The sequence below is a fragment of the Leptodactylus fuscus genome, chromosome 1, assembly GCF_031893055.1.
Source record: "Leptodactylus fuscus isolate aLepFus1 chromosome 1, aLepFus1.hap2, whole genome shotgun sequence".
Taxonomy (NCBI): Eukaryota; Metazoa; Chordata; class Amphibia; order Anura; family Leptodactylidae; genus Leptodactylus; species Leptodactylus fuscus.
The window spans coordinates 144,217,061-144,238,040 of NC_134265.1; the positions used below are offsets into that span (position 1 = coordinate 144,217,061).

The 20,980-nt window shown below is 43.3% G+C and overlaps 1 protein-coding gene across 3 annotated transcripts; it reads right to left on the minus strand.

Annotated features, from left to right (window-relative positions):
* Positions 1 to 206: 206 nt before the first annotated feature.
* On the minus strand, positions 207 to 13,875 carry PRXL2C (peroxiredoxin like 2C). Of its 3 annotated transcripts, none has more exons than XM_075263456.1 (6): positions 13,645 to 13,875; positions 12,204 to 12,272; positions 9,337 to 9,390; positions 7,299 to 7,404; positions 1,468 to 1,599; positions 207 to 404 (listed from the first exon to the last, which is right to left on the minus strand). In XM_075263456.1, the coding sequence occupies exons 1-6, from the start codon at positions 13,837 to 13,839 to the stop codon at positions 277 to 279; spliced, it is 684 nt and encodes a 227-aa protein (XP_075119557.1). In that variant the 5' UTR covers positions 13,840 to 13,875; the 3' UTR covers positions 207 to 276. The 3 variants fall into 3 exon arrangements, with proteins under 3 accessions (XP_075119557.1, XP_075119540.1, XP_075119549.1); XM_075263439.1 differs by having other exon boundaries at positions 1,468 to 1,596; positions 13,645 to 13,857; XM_075263448.1 differs by lacking the exon at positions 1,468 to 1,599 and having other exon boundaries at positions 13,645 to 13,857.
* Between the last annotated feature and the right edge of the window lie 7,105 nt (positions 13,876 to 20,980).

The following is a 20,980-nucleotide window of genomic DNA, read 5'->3' on the forward strand; positions in this document are numbered from 1 at the left end:
TCCCTCTTGCCCCGTGTGAACTAGCCCTTAGTTATTAACTGTCCTCCTGCAATCTTTGCCTCCCATTGAATACAATGGGAGGCAGAATAAGGTTGAAATCTGTCACTGTGGCACTGTGGATGAAGACCATTATATTTACTACAAACAGAACATGTCATAGCAGAAAAGTATATTTATTTACATTATATCAAAACATTTCACTGGAGAACATAAAAATATAAAATAAAAACAGCTTGTTCTGGTAGGTCTAATATTTGTTTGCTGCTCCATATAATTTCATACTTCTAGTATCGGTGACCTTACTCCAAAATGAACTGCCTGCACCCCTGCATAATGAAGCAGGTTAACAATAGGCATATGATCGTATCTATTCATATCGTGATGCAGAAAATGGACTCTGTTACCTGCAATAAAAAGCAAGAATTTCAGTAGATTTGGAAGGATTTTGTTGAATATTGAAGTCTTATCCAGTGTTGGACTGAGGTTTCTTGGGCCCACCAGTTGTTTGAGGCAGCTGCAGATGGCCTTCAAGGGCCAGTGATTTCACATTTAAAGAGGACCTTTGATGTCCTCGGGCACATGGGGTTTTATATACAGCTAGAAAGCCGACTGTCAGCTTTCTTTTTATGGGTCCCTTAAGATAGGCTGTCGATATTTGAGAGGGAGAAGCCCAATTCTTAGCACCATCGCCGAACAGCTGATTAGGGAGTCCAAGGTGTTTGTGCAAATGTTGTGGTTTCTTTATTATATCCAATTCAAGTGAAAGTGACAACTAAACTGTGCTCAGAACAGCCACTGCTAAAACTGTAAGCATCAGAACACAATATAAACAATGAAGAGTCTTCAGTACTCCTTTAAGTGCCCCTTAAGGCTGGTGCCCCACGGACCGGAAATGCCGCAATTTGCCCGCAGCGGAGACGCTGCGGGAAAAATCGTGGCGTTGTACAGTGCAGGCAAAGTGGATGGGATTCATGCGAATCCCATCCCCACTTTGTGGAAAAGATCGCAGCACGAACACGCTTCGATTTGCAAAGCCGTTGCGGCTTTGCAAATCACAGCATGTCAATTATATCTACGGAAACGCCAGCCGCTTTATTATAGATATAATGGTAAGAGAAAGTCCGCAGAGGAAAACTCTATGAACTTTCTCTTAAGCGCCGTTCACGCAGCGGTTCTTCCCGCAGCTCTTTAGTGCTGTGGATACGTCCTGTGGGGCCTTAGCCTAAAACAGGTGATAATAAAATCTGTGAAACAGCTATGGGGTCAAAATGCTCACTATACCTTTTGTTATGTTTTGTCAGTGGTATAGTTTCCAAAACAGGTTTGTTTGTTTTTTTTTGTCTAGGAGGGGGGAGGGTCCCCATTGTATTGGTACTCTGGAACCTGAACGCTGTTATGACTTTTTTATCGCCTTTTATTGTTATTTTCTTGAGGAAAGCAAAGTGACAATCACTGAACCTTACATACCCGGTCCTACTATTAATGCACCACCTTGTTGAGATGGATCCCCTTGAAAATCAAATGCAGGACTCGTCATTGCTCTCCATATGCTTTTGATGCTTCCAGTGATCATGTTGGATTTCACATGTGGGCTTCCTGCTAAAATAGGATCATACTTCTGTATTAGCACTCTTAAAGGGGTTTATGTAGATATAAGACTTTTCCTAAATACATTGCTTCATCAAAACTGCTTTGTTTGGCCGCTATCTTAACCCCTTAAGGACCAGGCCATTTTTTGGTTTCGCATTTTCGTTTTTCCCTCCTCACATTTCAAGAGCCATAACTTTTTCATTTTTCAGTTCACAGAGTCACATGATGGCTTATTGTTTGCGGGACAAATTGTACTTTGTAATGGCACCATTCAATATGCTGTGCAATGTACTGGGAAGCTGGAAAAAAATTCAGAATGAGGTGCAATTGGAGAAAAAATGCATTTGCGCCATTTTCTTATGGGTTTAATTTTTACAGCGTTCACTGTTTGGTACAAATGACATGTTACTTGTGTTCTACGTGTCAGTACGAACGCGGTGATACCAAATTTATATAGTATTTGAAATGTTTTGATACTTTTAAAAAAAAATGATAAACTTTGCAAAATAGAAAAAAAAAATTGTGTCATCATGTTCTAACACCTGTAACTTTTTCATATTTCCATGTATGGAGCTGGTTGTGGTGTCTTTTTATGCGGGACAAGATGACGTTTCTATTGATACCATTTGGGGAAAGATCTGATGGTTTGATCACTTTTTATTCAATTTTTTATAGGAGGCAAAGTGTTGAAAAAAACGCTTTTTGGCTGTTTTTATTTTTTTTGCCGCTACGCCGTTCGCAGTACGGGATAAATGTTTTAATATTCTAATATTTCGGGCATTTTGGAGCGTGGGGATACCTAATATGTTTATGTTTAATGTTCTTTAATTACTTTTATAGCTAATCTAGGGAAAGGGGGGTGATTTGAACTTTTATATTTTTTTTATTTTTTTAATACTTTTAAAAACTTTTTTTTTTCTTCTGTTACATTTATGATCAGACCCCTTAGGTACCTTGAAACCTAGGGGGTCTGATCGCTCATACTATTCACTGCAATACTACAGTATTGCAGTGAATAGGAAAATCGCAGCACTTCTATTAGACGATGCCTCTGGCATCATCTAATAGATCTCGTGCAGAGACAAGCCTGGAAGCCTTCAATAGGCTTCCGGCTGTCATAGCAACCGATCACCGCCCTCATGTGACGTTCAGGAGGGCGGCGATCGGCAAAACATGGCGGCGCCCGTGCCGCCGGCGCCGTTTACACACTGCGGTCACGTTTGACCGCAGTGTGTAAAGGGTTAACAGCAGCGATCGGCTCGGGCACCGACCGCTGCTGTTAGTGGCAGGTCCTGGCTGTATGATACAGCCGGCATCTGCTGTGTATAGAGCGAGCTCAGCGTGTGAGCTCGCTCCATACATCCCCATGCGACCAATGACGTACAGTTACGTCAAGGGTCGCTAAGGGGTTAATTTACTCACTTCATTGTTTACACTGTGTTTCCATGACCACGGGGCCGTTCTGAGCTTATCTGCTCAGTCCCCAAGTGACCTAGCTGTCTGCTCCCAGGGGGAGGGGCTGAGTACTCGGCAGCAGCTCTGAGCTGTTTATGTCTCTGCCACAGACAAGCAATGGAGCTCCTCAGATAGGAGATGGGGAAGGTGAGAGCTCCAGGATTTCTGAGCTCTTATCTCCAGCTCTTCCACTTATCAGTCGGTTTAATTGAATTTGGCTGATGAAGTAGGGAGTCCATTATCTCTGTATGTATTACAAACTGACTCAAATCCAGCTCTGTTACATCAGCCTCTACATCAGCCTCTACATCAGCTTCATATTGTGGTAATTCATTTACAACCAATCCCTCATTACTGACTGCAAACATAGCAGATAGCACAGCAAGTGAAACCCCACCCACCAATGTGCTGAGAAAACCAGGAAGTGAAGAGAGCACACAGCCTGCAGGTTGGTGAACAAGGGAGATGGGAATACCCCTTTAAGAAACCAGGGCTATGGAGTCTGATTTGGAGTCAGGACCAATTTCGGGTGGAGTCAGAATTGGAAAAAAGTTACTCACTCTGACTTCAAAATAAATTGATTATATATTGATGTATATTGATGCATATTTTATTTTATATTTATTTCCATAGCAATTCAGTCACTCTCTTTTTAATGAATTAGAGAAGCTTTACTGCCATGGCTATCAGCCATTTATGAAGGGGGCAGAGTAGGAGTTGAATTGTGAGTCAAGCTGTAGGAAAAAACTAGTCTGTCGGTTGTTTGACTTAGGCCGGGTTCACACAGGGTTTTTTGTTCTGGATTTTGATGCGGAATCCGCGTCAAAATGCGGCTCAAACAATCGCCTCCCAATGAATTCAATGGGTTCCTTTTTCCATGAGTGGTTTACGCCCCGCTCGCGGTAAAAAGAAACGACATGTCCTTTCTTGAGGCAGATTCTGTGGCTGATTCAGCTGCGGACATCCGCCTCGCGACACTCCCTCCTGACTAGGCTCATTCATTTGGGCCTAATCCGGAGTGGAATGCCGCAACTGAATACCGATGCACTGTATGCACTGCATCGGCATCCACTCACAGCTTGCCCTTTATTAGACCAGATTCTGAGGCGGCTTCCGTGTCATAATCTGGACCAAAAAACCCAGTGTGAACCCGGCCTAAGGGTCTGTTCATACAGAGTTTTTTTGGAATTGAGGTGGAATTGGAGGTGGTTTTTTGAGCCGGATTTTGATGGATTCCACAACAAAATCCATACCAAAACACTCCCGTGTGAACCCGGCCTTAGGGTAAGTTCACTCGGGGTTTTTTGGACTGGATTTTGACGCGGAATCCGCCTCAGAATTCGGCTCCAAAAATTGCCTCTGATCGACTTCAATGGGAGCCATTCACATCCTTTTTCCGTGAGCGGTTTCTTCCATGCTTGTGGAAAAAAGTAGCGAGTCAGCCGTGGGTGTCCGTGGCATTACACTCCCTCCTAACTAGGCCCATTCATTTGGGCATAATCCGTAGCAGAATGCCGCGACTGTTGGAATTCCGTGACAGTCACAGCTAGCCGTGGGAGGCGTTTTTTGGACCGGATTCTGAGGCGGATTCCCACATCAAAATCCAGTCCAAAAATCCCTGTATGAACTTGCCCTTACTGACTCCACAGCCCTATAAAAAATATTAGACCTTATGACTAATAGGAGGTGTTATTCATCAATGATCTGTATATTATCCTTACAATAAACATGGTTATAATATAAAGCACTTTACCCTGAGACACCACTATTACCTAAGGGCAATGGAGACAGGAAATAACCAGCATAGTCTATGCGCACATAAACATTCACAAATACACACTTTAGTCTATCTCTGTAGGGCTGTACAGTGTGATCCTCACAGCATGGGTTTCACTTTCGCCTTGACTACTGTAACTCCTTGCTAATCGGTGTTCCCCTCACTAAACTCTCCCCTCTACAATCTATTCTTAATACAGCGGCCAGGCTCATCTATCAGTCTAGATGCTACAGCAATGCCTCCGGTCTATGCCAGTCACTACATTGGCTGCCTATTCATTATAGAATAAAATATAAACGTCTTACCCTCATCCACAAGGCTCTCCATATTGCTGAACCTCCCACATTTCCTCTCTCATCTATCACCCTACCCGTGTTCTCCGTTCACTCAATGACCTAACATTTACATCCTCTATTATCAGAACCTCCCACGCTCGTATACAAGACTTCTCCCGAGTTGCACCACTTCTCTGGAATGCTCTACCCCGGACAATCAGATTAACTCCCAATTTCTACAGCTTCAAGTGCAAACTAAAGACACATCTCAGACAGTCCTATCACAATTCCTAAAGTAAACCCTTTTGTACCATAATTAGAATCCCTAAAATGAACCCTTCTCTGTTCAAGCTCCCAGATTACCCCACATGATATGGTGTCGTTTCAGGCTAACGTTATATGTCCAGGCACCATCTGCACATTAAAGGACACCACTGGTGACGGCTCATACAGTTTCACATTTGTGTAATGACAGTAACCTCTATTGACTGAGCACTGTATAAGCAATGCTACCTGATGCCGCCCCAGCTACCTCTTGTGTCACTCCCTCTACCTCATAGATTGTAAGCTCTTGTGAGCAGGACCCTCAGTCCCATAGTGTCAAGTGACCATTTCTTTGTAATATATTTTTTGTCTGTACTTGAACCTTACAAATTGTACAGTGCTGCGGAATATGTTGGCGCTATATAAATAAAATGTATTATTATTATTATTAAGCAGTTGTCCTGTTTCCCCACAAAATTTCATAAACACCATATAACAATGTGCAGTGGCATAGTATGGTGTGTACAATCTCAGGATTCACTGTAGCCTCCACTTATTTCAGCTCCCCTGGAGGCTATGAGTACCAATGTAAACAGAGTGCAATAGCTATAGCCTCATAGTATGGCAGAGGTCAACTCCACTTTTGTGCCTTTGCTGAACTCTTTCAAAACAGGTGCAGATACAAGACATCCATAAGCTTTTAAGATAGTGTGGCTGCCTCCTGTACTGAGACTGCATTGCACATAAAGTGTTTTGTAAATTTGATGGTGTAGTGCTGAACAATACCCACAACTCTGCCTCCTCTAACCCACTCACCAATGAATGACTGGCAGTATTGTATGTAGTGTAAGCCAATGGCTGGTCAGGTAATGGAGGGGGTGTCCATCTCACCCAGACTACTCAGGTGGGTGAGATGAGAAAACTCCAGAAGGAATGTTTGCTCTCAGCAGACAACTTTCGTCTGCTGAGCATTTTGGTAAATGCTCAGTACTGGGCTGGATTTTTAGGAATGACAGGTTGGTTGGTAGTGGGGCCTGTCATTCCACTCCCCCTCCAGTCCACACTTTGGGGATGTTCCGGCAGCGACTCAGCTGCAGAGAGTTTGCTCATCAAGGAGGCTTAAGAAGCCAGCTCCAGCAGCAACATTTTGGCAGAGTTTGGCTGGAGTGCCAAATAGAGAGGTCGGTTTATGGAGCTGTGTCCTGAATTGTTCAACTGGTTTTGGATTCCTGTTATTATAGGTGAGATAACCTATTCTATGTTTAGTTAGAGCCTAGCCGGGCAGGTGTTTATTTTTGTATTGTTTCCTTTTGTTGCTGCACTACCTTTTTTGAGTGAAAATAAAACTCTACTATTGTTTTGGACTAAAGAAACTGGACTTGTGTGTCTATGCCACCCCACCTAGCAACCCCAGACCCTGACAGTAGACATACGGCAAATGCCATTACATGGAAGGAGGCAGGGGCACCTCTTCATGAGTTCAGTGGGCACCCAAGGACAAGTTTACACGGTGGAAACCTTTTCCGCCGTGTGGCTTTTTGGCGCTGCTATCTATGACTGGATCCCGCTCCTGATTAGGCCTGGATGAATGCAATTGACTCAGCAGAATCATTGTGAAGATAGGGTATGCCGCTTTTTTTCCACCCCTAGCTGAAAAAAAAAATTAAAAAATCACTAGCGGAAAAAAAAAAAAGAAAATGACTCTCATTGAAATGAATGGGAGACGTTTTTAGAGGCGAATTCTGACTGCAAAAAACCTCTGTGTAAACATACTTAAGATAGAGTCCTCTATATTTCTCATACAGAAACATCACAGTATTTTGTGCAGTTTAGCGTAGGAAATAAACAGATTAAGGATGGCAGCATATTATAAATGTAAGATCGGTTTTAAAGTACAAGGAAAAACAGTCAAGGAAAATCCTATTTATAGTTATTACCTGAAGAACTAGAAGATTCTCCTTTTTTCATGCCCAGCTTGCAATAGATCTCCTTGTCATTATCAACATATATTTCATGACTATATTTGGTTAAAGAACAAAATTCCTGGAAAATACATAGAAAAAAATCATCTTAGTGCATTGTACAATGAAAACATATGTACAAAACTATGTATCAAAGTATTCACATACAAACTCCATGCATACAATTCTTGTGGACGACTTGTCACTTTGTAAATGCAGTCTAATCTGCAGGCATTATGTTACAGAGTAGAAGATGAACAGATTGAAAAGATCCATCCATCCATCCATCCATCCACTAAAGGACAGGGGATGCTGTAGCTATAAGCCTTTGCATCACCATGGCAACACAGAATGACCAGTAGATGCCGCCATCATTATCATAAACAGTTGCAAATGGTCTTCTCATATCTGTTACAGGAGCATGTCAGCGGTGTGTCACAACTGACATTTCCTGCCAATAACACACAGGCTGAGTTTCTAAGTCCGTGCCATCTTCATGACATACTGTTACATAAGTTAGTGGGAGCGGGTTCCAGACACTGGTGTAATAATTAGAGATGGGTGAATAGTATTTGATCGAATACCTCGCTCCCATAGGAGTGCGTGTAAGCGGCCGAACACCAAGAGGTTAAGCACAGTGAATATTCGATGTGCTTAAGCCCTTGGTATTCGGCCGCTTACACGCATTCCTATGAGAGCGAGATATTCGATCGAATACTATTCGCTCATCTCTAGTAATAATACATCATGAGATGGGAATTGGTGAAAGAGGACCTTTCATCAGATTGGGCACAGGCAGTTCTATATACTGCTGGAAAACTGACAGTGCGCTGAATTCAGCGCACTGTCGGCTTTCCCGATCTGTGCCCCGGGTAAAGCGCTATTGGTCCCGGTACCGTAGCGCTTTACAGTCAGAAGGGCGTTTCTGACAGTTAGCCAGGGACGCCCTTCTGCCAGCAGCGCCTATCGCGCTGTACAGTGTGAGCGGGGAGGAACGTCTTCCTCCCTCTGCTCACAGTGCTCGTCCATAGACGAGTATTATCAGGAGGGGAGGGGGCGTTCCTCCCCGCTCCACAGTACAGCGTGATAGGCGCTGCTGGGCAGAAGGGCGTCCCTGGCTAACTGTCAGAAACACCCTTCTAACTGTAAAGCGCTACGGTACCGCGACCAATAGCGCTTTACACCGGGCACAGATCGGGAAAGCCGACAGTGCGCTGAATTCAGTGCACGATCAGCTTTCCAGCAGTATATAGAACTGCCTGTGCCCAATCTGACGAAAGGTCCTCTTTAAATCTTTTCCCACAAAACTATATATCAACCTGCTAAGCTCCTAATGATAAAAAATGATGTTTTTGAAAGAAAAATCAAATTTACTTTGTAAGGATGCATATAGAGTTAATAAATGCAGGTGCGTAAGGTGGATCCTGAGCAACATTGTCCACGGTTTGTGTCCACTACAAGATGTGATTGTTTCAAGTAGTCAAATCCTAATCACATGCAATTCCTATCACATGCAATTTATACCAATGCTCAAAATCACACAACTGTTGCTATCTGTAAAAATTTGTCTCTCAGGGTGAATTCACACTGAGTAAACGCTAGCTTATTCTGAACGTAAAACACGTTCAGAATAAGCGGCGTCTAAAGCAGCTCCATTCATTTCTATGGGAGCGGGGATACGAGCGCTCCCCATAGAAATGAATGGGCTGCTTCTTTCACTCCGTGCAGTCCCATTGAAGTGAATGGGGAGTGCCGGCGTATACGGCAAGCTCTGCTCATGCCGGAGCGTACACGCCGGCACTCCCCATTCACTTCAATGGGACTGCACGGAGTGAAAGAAGCAGCCCATTCATTTCTATGGGGAGCGCTCGTATCCCCGCTCCCATAGAAATGAATGGAGCTGCTTTAGACGCCGCTTATTCTGAACGTGTTTTACGTTCAGAATAAGCTAGCGTTTACTCAGTGTGAATGCACCCTCAAATTGTTATTTCCCCCCAAAGAATCAGCACTTTACCTTTATATGTTGATAGGATGACTGACCAATAACAATAAGTCTTACATCTGCAGCCTTGAAAAGAAAAATGTGTTATATGCATAAAAACTGAGTGTCATAGTTTAAAAAAAAACAAAAAACGCCAGGCCCACATCACAGATTTTAGTCCCACTCCCAGCAAATTACTGTCACCGACATAACAGAGAGGGATAACTATTGGATTTTAAAATAAAGAAAAACCATGGAACAATAACATAAAATAAAGCCACATTTATCACCAAAACATTATTTGAATAACCAAAAAGAAAAAAAACATTATAGCCCTCAAAACCATATGTACAAAAAAAAAAATCTGAAAATTTCTTATTTATTTTTTCCCATGAACAGCAATCCACTCACCAGACCCCCTTACACCCAATATATTTGATGTTAGCAAGTGCCAATGGTGGATAGTCTCTCACACAGATCCTCATCACTCCTATAAAAGGCTTGTCCCTGTCAGGTCGATTACAGAAGCTTTCCACTGCAGCCATGTGTAGCAGATGGCTCCCCCTGGTGATTGAAAGCAGCCACAATGCTTGGGCTCAGAAGTGGAGTGATGTCAGCAGGCAAACCTGATCTGTGTGTGAGAGTCCAGCACTACTAGTGAACCCCTATTGTTGCCATACGGTCAATGTCCAATTCTTTTGGGGGTTGCGATTCTTTTGTGGGTCTCTGCTTTCCTTGGTGAAGGGTCTACTGTTTTTGTTCTGCTGTATTCTATTTACTCTTTACTTTTTTTTTTTTTTTTTTTTTTGCATGTATAGCTGCCTGGACACTATATTTAATGATCTGCAACTAGGACTTATTTTTGGAGAAGGGCATATTTAAAAAATCCTCAAAATCATGCTGGTTCTTATTTTTGGGGAAACAGGATACTAGGCTGGAAGCAGCCCATAATCCTATTCAAGTGAATAGGATTGACCAGAAGCTGTATACAGTGTGTGGAGCTCTGTACACTGTAGCAGGGGTATATGGAACTGAATCCCTGCCCCAGTCACAATAAGAGCAGGGATGCTTTTAGCCGTATACCTAGTATATGGATTCCTGCTATCCAAGCAGCTAATTGGACAGGATCAGGTTGCCTGACCCAGACCAATCTAATACTGGATCATCTGTATCAATTACCTTCAGATCCTGGCTAACCCCTTTAAAATGTGAATACAAGAGGACCGCTCAAATGCTCTAAGGCAGGGGTGGGCAATTAATTTTCCCATGGGGCCACATGAGAAATTGTAACGGTTCTAGAGGGCCATGCGTACAGCGGCAAATTTAGCTCCACCCACTTCTCCGCTGACTCCGCCCATTCCCAATCATTTTTCCATGTGCCCCACAAAGTAAAATCCTCCTACAGTCACCCTAACATTATACACCCCCACATTATAATGTTTCCCTCCAAATGTCCCACAGTATTAAGTCCCTCTCCTGGTGCCCCAGTATAAACTAGCGGGGACATTAAACTGGGGCAGCTGGAGGGGGACATTAAACTGGTGGCAACTAGAGGCAGACATGTCCCCCTCCAGCTACCCCCCATGGTTTAATATCCTCCTCCAGCTGCCCCAGTTTAATGTCACCCTTCATCTGTTCCCTAGTTTAATGTCCCCTCTCCATGTGCATTCAGTTGAACTGCCCCCCTACATCTGCCCCTAGTTCCCCCTCTTGCTCACACATGCTGTCTCTTCTCTCTTTATCATCCAGCAGTTTCCATTGCCGGCAGCTTGCAGCAAGCACACAGTCACGTGTGGCTCCGACAACTAACGAGTCATAGCCTATTCTGGTGATAGGCTGCGATGACATCATCACAGGTCCTTGAAAAAACTTCAACTAGCTATGCGGGCCGGATAGAAGCAGTCAGAGGGCCGGATGTGGCCCGCGGGCCATACACTGCCCAGGTCTGCTCTAAGGTGTAACCCTGAGATAAAGGTAGTCTCTCACTGCCACCGGCTACTTTAAACGACTCCCATAGTGCTGTAGATGTTGTTAGCAGAATATAAACCATACCTTTCTTATGTTTCATAGCCCCAGGGATGCAGAGAAAAAGAACCTTTATTCTTTATTCAAGCAAGGATCTTGAAGCACAAGAGGAGTTTTCTTTTTTTTTACTCATAGAGACCGTGATAGCACTGGGCAGTACTGCCAGTGACCGACTGCTTCACACCAAGCATGTGAAGGAGCGCTATCAGAGATCCTTCCTCCCAACTGCATTTAGGCTGTATAATCAACATCAGGCTAAGCGGAGATCACTCCACAGAGAACTAAATGAGTCTTTTTTATTATTATTATTCTTAGTTACTATGACTCCTAGTATCTTTTTCTATCTGCTATGAGCTTGTATGTGTTCTTTCTTGAATTATTGTATATTACTGTATTATCTATGCTGTTGTAACACACTGAATTTTCCCATGGTGGGACTATTGAAGGATTATCTAATTTCTGAGCACTGCTGCATTATCACAAACTCACCCATCTTGCATCCAGCTCCTGTAAGTTGATCCTCACACTGCCCAGGGAGATGAGCTGAATACAGGATGGGAGTGTTTAGTGATGATACAGCAGTGCTCAGTAATAGAAGAAAACTCCCCCTGTGCTCCAAGATCCTCATTTGAATAAAGAATAAAAGTGTTTTTTTTCTTTGCATCCCCGGGGCTCTGGAACATAAGAAAGGTATGGTTTTTATTCATATTAGATTTATTGCACTTTAGTGTATTTTTTTAAAAATAATAAAACACATAAACACAATGTCATATTATAAAAGCTTATATTGAATATTGCAGTTTCATAGTGCAGCATTACTATTATTATAATTTTATTTATTATTGCTTTTTAAAAATTTCCATTACAATCCATACCTGTAGATAGCTTTTTGGAATCTTAGCCAAATCTTCTACATATTCTTTACATGTATAGCACAGGAAATTCTACCAAAAAGAAAAGAATAAGTATTTAGTACCCTAGCAACATTTGAATCCATTATTGGTCACTGGTTAAACTAGCTTTGCCATACACTAGTTCCCAGTTAATCAGAAATGAGAGGCCACTGATATGTGTATTAACAAGTCTACTTTAATTTTAGCCCACTTTCATCCAAGTGCACAACTTTTACACTTGGAAAATGGGTTTACATTTGTTCCTAAAAACTGATCTGCCTTTCTTTCACAGATACCCAGGTTTCCTATCGGGGTAAGTTCAGACGGGGTTTTGTGGACAGGAACCATTCCGGTCCAAAAGCCGGGTAGCCGCGACTGAAAGCCGGTGCACTGAATGGGCCTAGTCCGGAGGAGGGAGTGTTTTCAGGGCGAATCGCGAGGCGACTCGGCCTGAAGAATGAGCACCTCACCTCTTTTTTCCGGGAGCCGTCTTTTTGGTCAGGATTTTGAGGCGGATACAGCCTCAAAATCCTAACCAAAAAACTCAGTGTGAACTTAGCCTTATGGTTACAACTAGGCACTGGCGTTAATGTGGCAAATATTTGGTGCAATATTACACATCTTTGTCTTTTTTCAAAATACGAAAAACTTCAGGTATAGTGTTTTTTTCTGACATTTTCCCCATAGTTTTCTCTATAACAATTAAAAACTCCAGAAAAAACTTTAATAAAAGATGCACCATATTGTCATATTTTTTGCACTGAAGGCCCTGGCGCTGCAGCCCTATCAAACAGCTAATTGTTTTTATTTTTAACTTATCCTTAGGAAAGTCAGTAAATATCTGATCAGTGGGGGCCAAAAGGTTTTTACTGAACTCCCCTGGTGCCGCACAAATTTGGCCGCTACTGATTCAATCATTTCAAAAAGGTAGCGGCCACTTTATTTTTTACTCAGGACAGAAACAGGATTCGATGAGTAAAATATTGGCCACTACCTGTTTTTGTGCCAGGAGGCGCTTACTGAGGCTATTACCTGGGGCTATCTCATAGTAAGTGCGGCCCTGCCTCTGAGCTGACTAGAGATATTTACCGTTAGCCAAGATATTCTGCAGACATCACTAACATTATTGTAGGTTTTACATTTTGCCAAAACCTAATCCAGCTAAATTGTGTTTTGCAACATAGATCGTCAGGCTGATAAAGGATATATTTCCATGTGCTACATCTTCTTATCCTGCTTTATCCGGAGGAAAACAAATCAACCAATTTTCCTCATTATGGGATAAAAGTACTGGCTTTCAGAATAAAACCGCAGAGCCATGAGACCCATCTCCAGTAATCTAGAAGCAATAACTTGTGATAATATTACTTAGCTCATAGCTAGCTCATCAAAACGCAGAATAGTGAAATCAGGGTGCTCTTACCCGCACAAAGATTATGATGGCTTTTTTGTCTCTATATAGGTCCCCAAATTCACAACTCTTGCCATACTGGTCTGTGACCAGGCAGCTGGCAGCTAATTCCAGGTCTGGGTGGTACATGGCATTCAGCAGTTTTGCACTTTTGTCGTTTGTGTTCCTGCCTATTTGCTGGACGACTGGGGAACTTTCTGTGGCCATGTTGTGCTTCCGTCTTCAGCTGGGTGGGATACAACACTCCCTCTGAAGTAGTAGATAGTTTATAGCAACAGTTGCTCTGACAAGGGCGGAGTTTTTCCAGGCACAAGCCATAGCTACAGTTCATGTTAACCCCTTCAGTGATCTTCATTACTGTACAGTTTCTACTATAGTTTAGTATATTGCTGAGATTGGCATGATAAATGGAAATACTGATGTTATTCTAGCAAGTTAATGCTTTGTTAGTGCACTTTGATGACTTTCTACTCCGTATCATGCAGTAGGTTTACCTTTACGTCCGCATTAATAAACCAGAAACTTGTGTCCACAAACAAATAAAACAAATTCATATTTATTAAATAGGTAACAAATAAGCATGCAACATAATCACAAAGGGGACATACAAATACAGGAAATACTACAAAGGGTAGTAAACCAGGAGGGAAATTTAGGGATAAAGTTGTAAAAAGCTAATTAACACATAATGGGTATAGTGGGTATAGCTTGTTAAATATATGCACATTTCATCAAAGGCAAAGTGCTACATAGTCATACATAGGCAGGGTAGTAAAGTACAAAAAATAGAAAATACCCCAAATCACATGCATAGAAATATACAACAGTAACTAAGCTTAATATTAACCCACACAGACACAGAACCGCGATGCGCATTTCGCCTCATACCGCATACAGCAGCCGCCATACAGAAGAGACAGCAGCCGGCTTTGCTGTGCACACTGAGCACAGAGCACGGCTGCTGTGTCAATGAAGTGGAGATCGCTAAGCCCCGCCCACAAATGCTCCTCTAAGCCCCACCCCCGAAGCCTCGCCCACCACTGCCGGGCATGCCTTATTTTCGGGGGGTGCCTTATATTAGGCAAATCAACAGAAACCCCCCGCATGCCTTACTTTTGGGGGTGTCCTACTTACGGGAAACACGCTATCTGATGTTTTGATAACTTTTACTTCAAATTTTTATGGTAGACAAAACAAGTGTTAGGATAGGAGATGCAGTTCAGAGCCAAAGTGAGAGCCAGAACTAGATACATCAATTCAAATGGTTAATACAACACTGTGTGTCCAACACCCCCTGGCCGCACCAACTCCAACCCCACAATGGTGTTCACCTGAGTGCAAGATGGTTGGGAAGGACTTGGCTGCACTGCTGAGCAGAGCAGTACAGGTCGGGAAATGTCAAACACACAGCGCACCTCAACTCACGGAGGTCCGGAGCCAGAGCCCTCCTTAAATAGGTTCCGGCCCGCCGCTAGCCCGTAACCAGAAGCAATGTTCCCTCTAAGCCCTGGAAGCTGCTGAGCGGAACAGCTAGTGAGCTGGGCAAAGCTCCGTCAATGATGGGCGACCTGATGGCCAAACAGTACCACCTGTAGTAATGACATGCAGATTAGGTTGTGGTGATGAGCGAATCACGCTGTATGTTACTTCACACTCAGTGTAACATATAGCGTAATTGGTGCTGAGGAAAGTGACGGGCCGACCCAGCACTCAGGCATACCTCCCAACTTTTGAAAAGTAGAAAGAGGGACAAAATGTGCGGCGTGCAGCGCGCCACTGCAAATTTGGCACCACCCACTTTTATGTTGAGTCCGCCCATTCTCATTCATTTTTCACGTGCTCCCACACAGTATAATCCTCCTACAGTCACCTGTAAATGATATGTCCCCCCTCCATCTCTGCCCCCAGTTTCATGTCCCCTTCATCTCTGCCCCCAGATTCATGTCCCCCACATCTCTGCCCCCAGATTCATGTCCCCTCATCTCTGCCCCCAGATTCATGTCCTCCCCATCTCTGTCCCCAGATTCATGTCCCCCCATCTCTGCCCCCAGATTCATGTCCCTCCATCTCTGCCCCCAGATACAGATTCATATCCCCCATCTCTGCCCCCAGATTCATGTCCCCACATCGCTGCCCAGTTTCATGTCCCTCCATCTCTGCCCCCAGTGTCATGCCGTCCCCCCCTTCATCTGCCCCCAGTTTCATGTTCTACCTCAATGTGTACACACATTAAACTCACCTTTTCCTCGCTCCCCCGCCGCTCTCTCCGCAGTCTCGTTAATACTGTTGTAGGCGCGATGTGACGTCATCACATCGCGTCTACACAGCCACTAGCCGGAATGCAGCGGCAAAGCAAGGAGCTGAGCTCTGACAGCAACTTGCTTTAGTCGCGTATGTATTGAAATCAGGACATACCTCCCTCCAACTGGGACCGCGGGACACATCACCGAAATCGTGAATGTCCCGCGGAAATCGGGACGGTTGGGAGGTATGCTCAGGGCTCAGAGGACAGACAGCAATAGGTGAGCGGCCGCCCACGCTATTGGAACAGTGACTAGAAGTCCCCCGTCCGACTCAGGAGGAAACCAGCAACCCCCACACATCACTACAGAGGTTCCAGCCTGCCTCCCGAGACCTGGAAGTGGGGACTCAGGAGCGCAATAAGGATAGGGCTGCACAGTACTGCGGAGGCTCCGGCCCTGACCGCAACAACAAAAAAACATTGGTTTGGCTCTTTTGATTTTTTCCACTATGGCTATATATATATTTTTTTTAATGTAGATTGTGAGTCCCACATAGAGCTCACAATGTACATTTTTCCCTATCAGTATGTCTTTGGAATATGGGATGTAAATCCATGCAAACACGGGAAGAACATACAAACTCCTTGCAGATGGTTTTCTGCCCTTGGCGGGATTTGAGCACCAGGACTCCAGTGCTGCAAGGCTGCAGTGCTAACCACTGAGTCACCGTGTGGCCTCGCCACTATAATATTTTTACATGTTTGTAGACCGTCTTTTTTGTATGTATAACTTCTTTATGTTTATTTATTTTTATTTCAAATCTAGAGAAAGAGGGGTGATTTGATTTTTTTTTTTTATTATTAATATTATTATTATTGTTATTTTAAAAAATGTTAAAAAGTTTTGTTAAGTTTGTTAAGATTTGCTACCAGCCTCAGTAGCTATATTCTTATGACAGGTCTAGGAGCCTGGAATGGAAAAAAATGGAAGTCTGCATATGCCCAATAAAAGTGATGAGTTTGCATGCAGTCTGTGATTAAAGGGGTTATCCCATCACAAGGATCCTATCTATACTGCTTGTTAATGTGGATGTAAGACTTTTCCTAAATACAATGCTTCAGCAAAACTGCTTTGTTTGTTCACTATCTTACTTTATTCAATTCATTGTTGACACAGCCCTTGACTTATCTGCTCAAAAGTCAAGTGATGTATCTGCCTGCTCTCAGGGGGGAGGGAGGAGGGGCTAAGTGCACGGGAGCGAGCCTGTGTTTCTAGCTATTCCTGTGTCTACACCACGAGACCTAGGTCCTGCACTCAGATAGAGGAGGTGAGCTGCATTCATTTCTGAACGTCTTCTGTTCTCCCAGTTATCAGGCTAGCTAATTCAATTGTGTTCATTATGGCAGAGACAGGCAGTCTCTGTATGTAACACAGAATGGAGTTGCTCCTGCCTGTACTTCATAGTCCAATAGTGCATATAGTGTTTAAGGACCTTTGATGACATCACAGGCCCTTCAGCCGCCCCATAGGATCACGCTATGCGGTGGGTGGAGCTACACGCTAATTTGGGAGCGGAGCTAAACGGCAGGTTGCATGTGAAACCCCACCCAACAAATGATGCAAGAAACCAGGAAGAAAGAAGATTTTACAGCAGTGAAGACTGGTGAGTATGCGAAGTGGGAATACCCCTTTAAGAAGGAGAGGGGTAGTCATTGTCCTTAGTAATGGGACTCAAATAGAAGTTCTACAGCAATGGCCTGATCCAGAGGGAAGGTATTTAGTGTAAAAGCTATTAGTGGAGGAGGAAAAATTTACATTACTAAATATATATATATACTTAATACCCAATAGGCACGGGACACACCTGTGGTGCATCATTTCTTAGAATATCATAATGGTCAAACTGCTGGCCTATGTTTTCAGCTAATAGAGAAGGTTTGGCCACCGAAAAGGGAGGGGAGTGGGACAATTTGATCCTTAGAAAGGAATCACAAGGGATTTCCAGACTATGTACAGTTTCTCCAAAAGGGCTGAATAAGCTACTGGATCTAACTTGTTTTATCTAGTTGCTATTGTTCTTCATAAGTATGGTCCCTTTTTCTTCTAATTCCAACCAAACATTCATAACAAAATTAAAGTTTTCGACGACTCCTTATTGACTTCCCAGACTGACGTTCTACAGGAATTTATCCAATCCTATGAGAAACTATATGGAGCTCCGGAAGAGGATGCATGGGAAGGTGTGAAGTTCCTTCAGGGTCTACAAATGCCCAAATTATCCACAAATCAGAGGAAGAAATTGTAAGCCCCAGTATCGGAAGCAGAAATAAAGTTACCAATCAAATCTTTCCAACTCTTTAAAACCCTAGACTGGAAGATTTTAGCCTTATACAATCCCTATATTTAGAGGGAAGAGGCACCAGTCGGCTGTAGTGAGTCATGGGTCATTCTACTTCCAACACAGGAAAACATAAGATCCTATAGACCAATATCTCTTTTGAATTAAGATGATCAAATATTAATGCATATACTAGCAAACCACCTTTAAAGACTATTGCCAGAACTGTTGGTTTGGGAGCAAACAGGATTTGTAAAAGGGCATCAATTAGTCATTATAGTTAGAAAAGCAATAGTGTGCATCGCACATTTACAAACCCATCACATAAATTACCCACTATTGTTAACCTTAGGACTAGTTCACAGGAGGGGCGGATTATGGCACCGAGAGTGATGTGGGGAGCCGCGTCACTCTTGGGTCAAAACCCGCCTGTCACGACTATCACGGTCGCGGCTTCCCCCTCAGGAGTCGGCTCAAATGAATGGGCAGACCCTGGAGGTTGCTGCCGCCAGGTGGACACCGCGGTTCGACGAGCCGCGGAATCCGCCTGAAGAAAGGGCAGCTTGCTTCTTTTTTCCGCTAGTGGCAATATGCCGCTAGCGGGAAAAAGAACGCTAGTGGGTCTCCATAGACCACCATTGTGAGGGGGCGGATTATGACGTGGATGGGCCCTTAGACTCAGATAAGGCATTTGATAGGATCTCATGGCAATATCTCATAAGGGTCCTAAAATTTAGATAGTTGGCAGTGGAACTAGATTCATGGAACTCTCTACCAATTTCATATTATGGCAGTATCCATTTAATAAAAATGACAATTTTTCCTAAGCTATCGTACTTTGGAAGGTTAAAAAAACAACAACTTAGAATAGTGTTGGTAAAATTATACCAATCCAAAAAAGTTGGGGTTTGAAATTCCTGTGCATAGAACATTATAGCATGGCAGCTCAATATCGTATAGTGATAGATTGGTTAATCGACACCTGAGTGTACTTTGACTACACTATAGATCAGCAATTTTTGGTGTAACATGAGTTTGGCCTCATTTTACATCTTTCCCTGAAGAAAGTGAGAGTAACCCACTATTGATTATAGTTTACAAAGCATGGAGAGATCTATACAGAAAATTAGAACTTAAGTGTTACAATCCCAATAGCTACAATTACTTAATAACCCAAATCTCCAGGAAGGTGGGAGGTCTTATCCATTTAGTCAGTGGTACAGAATAGGATTGAAGACTTCCTATACATGGGACCTTGGGTAGATTTGAAACAAATGTACCCAGATTTGGAAGGCTGTTGGGTCAAGCAGAAACCTCTGCGGCGGCATGCGGGGTTGCCAGCCCTTTCCTAACCCAGATCACTGCATTCTCCTTCCAGCGCAGGGGTTGTGATGGCCTGCTGGAGCCTATATATCTTCAAAGTTCTGCTCCATCTCAATGCTGGCTATTCAGTCCACTCTGATAGTAAGTTCTCCTCTGCTGTGTCCCGTGTGTCTCCTGCCTTGATCTCCTGGTTCTGTTTTTGACTCTGCTTTTGCCTCCCGACTTTGAATTCTGCTCTCTTGATAATTACCCCTGATTACCTTCAGACCTGGCCTGCATGACCTCTCTCCTGGATTAGCACTCTGTACTGCACTGACCTCACGTTGACGACCCGGATTAGACAACTACTCTTTTGGTGCACTACTGCCATCTCCTGGCTACCACTATCCTCTGCCTTCTGATTCTTCAGACCTTCGCCTCAACGCTGAAAACCCTCTGGTGATTCTAGTTTCTGGGTCTGCTGTGACTAGTGGTGTGCTGTGCGTTCAGTACTCTCTGATCCGTATCGCCCTGCCTAACAGTAGCTTCAAGTCCATCCCCACCATCAGGATCTCTGGAGGGTCAAGTTTGGTGTGGCTTGGAGTGCGCAGGACGCTCAGCGCAGTTTTTGTACCATTTGATCAGTATGTCTGGTACTGGGACTCCCTGTTTTGCTTGGTGCTTCATCTGTTTCCTAACAGGGGCCATTAGCTTATGGCTGTACAGGTTTAACATTATATTGGACATGTCTGGGGTTTATTAATGGACGAACCCATGTCACATCAATTTGAAAAATGTCTTTTTGGGGAAATAGGAACTGTGTTATTTGATTAGTGTGTTATATTTCATTGCCAAAGCTGGACTTGAGGAAATTATATCCTCAGGAGGAAGAGACTCTTTAATGATAGAGTTTCCCAACTTAACTGAGGAAAATTAACTAATAGCCCATGGTAGCCCAAAATTTTGAATGTGGCCACATATTTGGAAATGCAATTTAAATTGTTACAAAGGGATTATTTCTCCCCATAAAGACAGACCCTGATGTGGATGACGATAGCATATAATTGCTTAAAGTGTGGAGCCTTGGAATCGCATTTGCTGCACTGTTTGTGGAATTGCAGGGTAGTAAGGAGATTTTGGAGAAAAGTTCAGGACTACATTCAAAGAAAATTTAGAATAGTTTTGTTGGACAATGGAGTGGGCCTTATTTATTATATTTACTCATTGTGACATTCAAGGGATTGCAAAGTATCATAAATAATTGCTCTTTATCGTGACTGAAGAACATGAAAAACCATAATGCATGTTTGGATTTTTATCAGGGTCCCTTCTCTTGCCCTGTTATTGAAAAAGATAAATGGTATTTAATATGGATAGATTACATGCAACTTTAAACAAAGACTCACAGACTAAAAGATTCCTCTTTATTTGTGGAAACTTTATTCAGATGACTCCATTAGTAACA

Excerpts from the sequence above, each read along its gene's own strand:
- PRXL2C (XM_075263456.1), bottom strand. The coding sequence starts at position 13,839 with ATGGCCACAGAAAGTTCCCCAGTCGTCCAGCAAATAGGCAGGAACACA. Across the intron at positions 12,273-13,644 it reads CCATCATAATCTTTGTGCGG|AATTTCCTGTGCTATACATG; the intron begins GTAAGAGCACCC and ends TCTTTTTGGTAG. Across the intron at positions 7,405-9,336 it reads CATCCTATCAACATATAAAG|GAATTTTGTTCTTTAACCAA; the intron begins GTAAAGTGCTGA and ends TGTATTTTCCAG.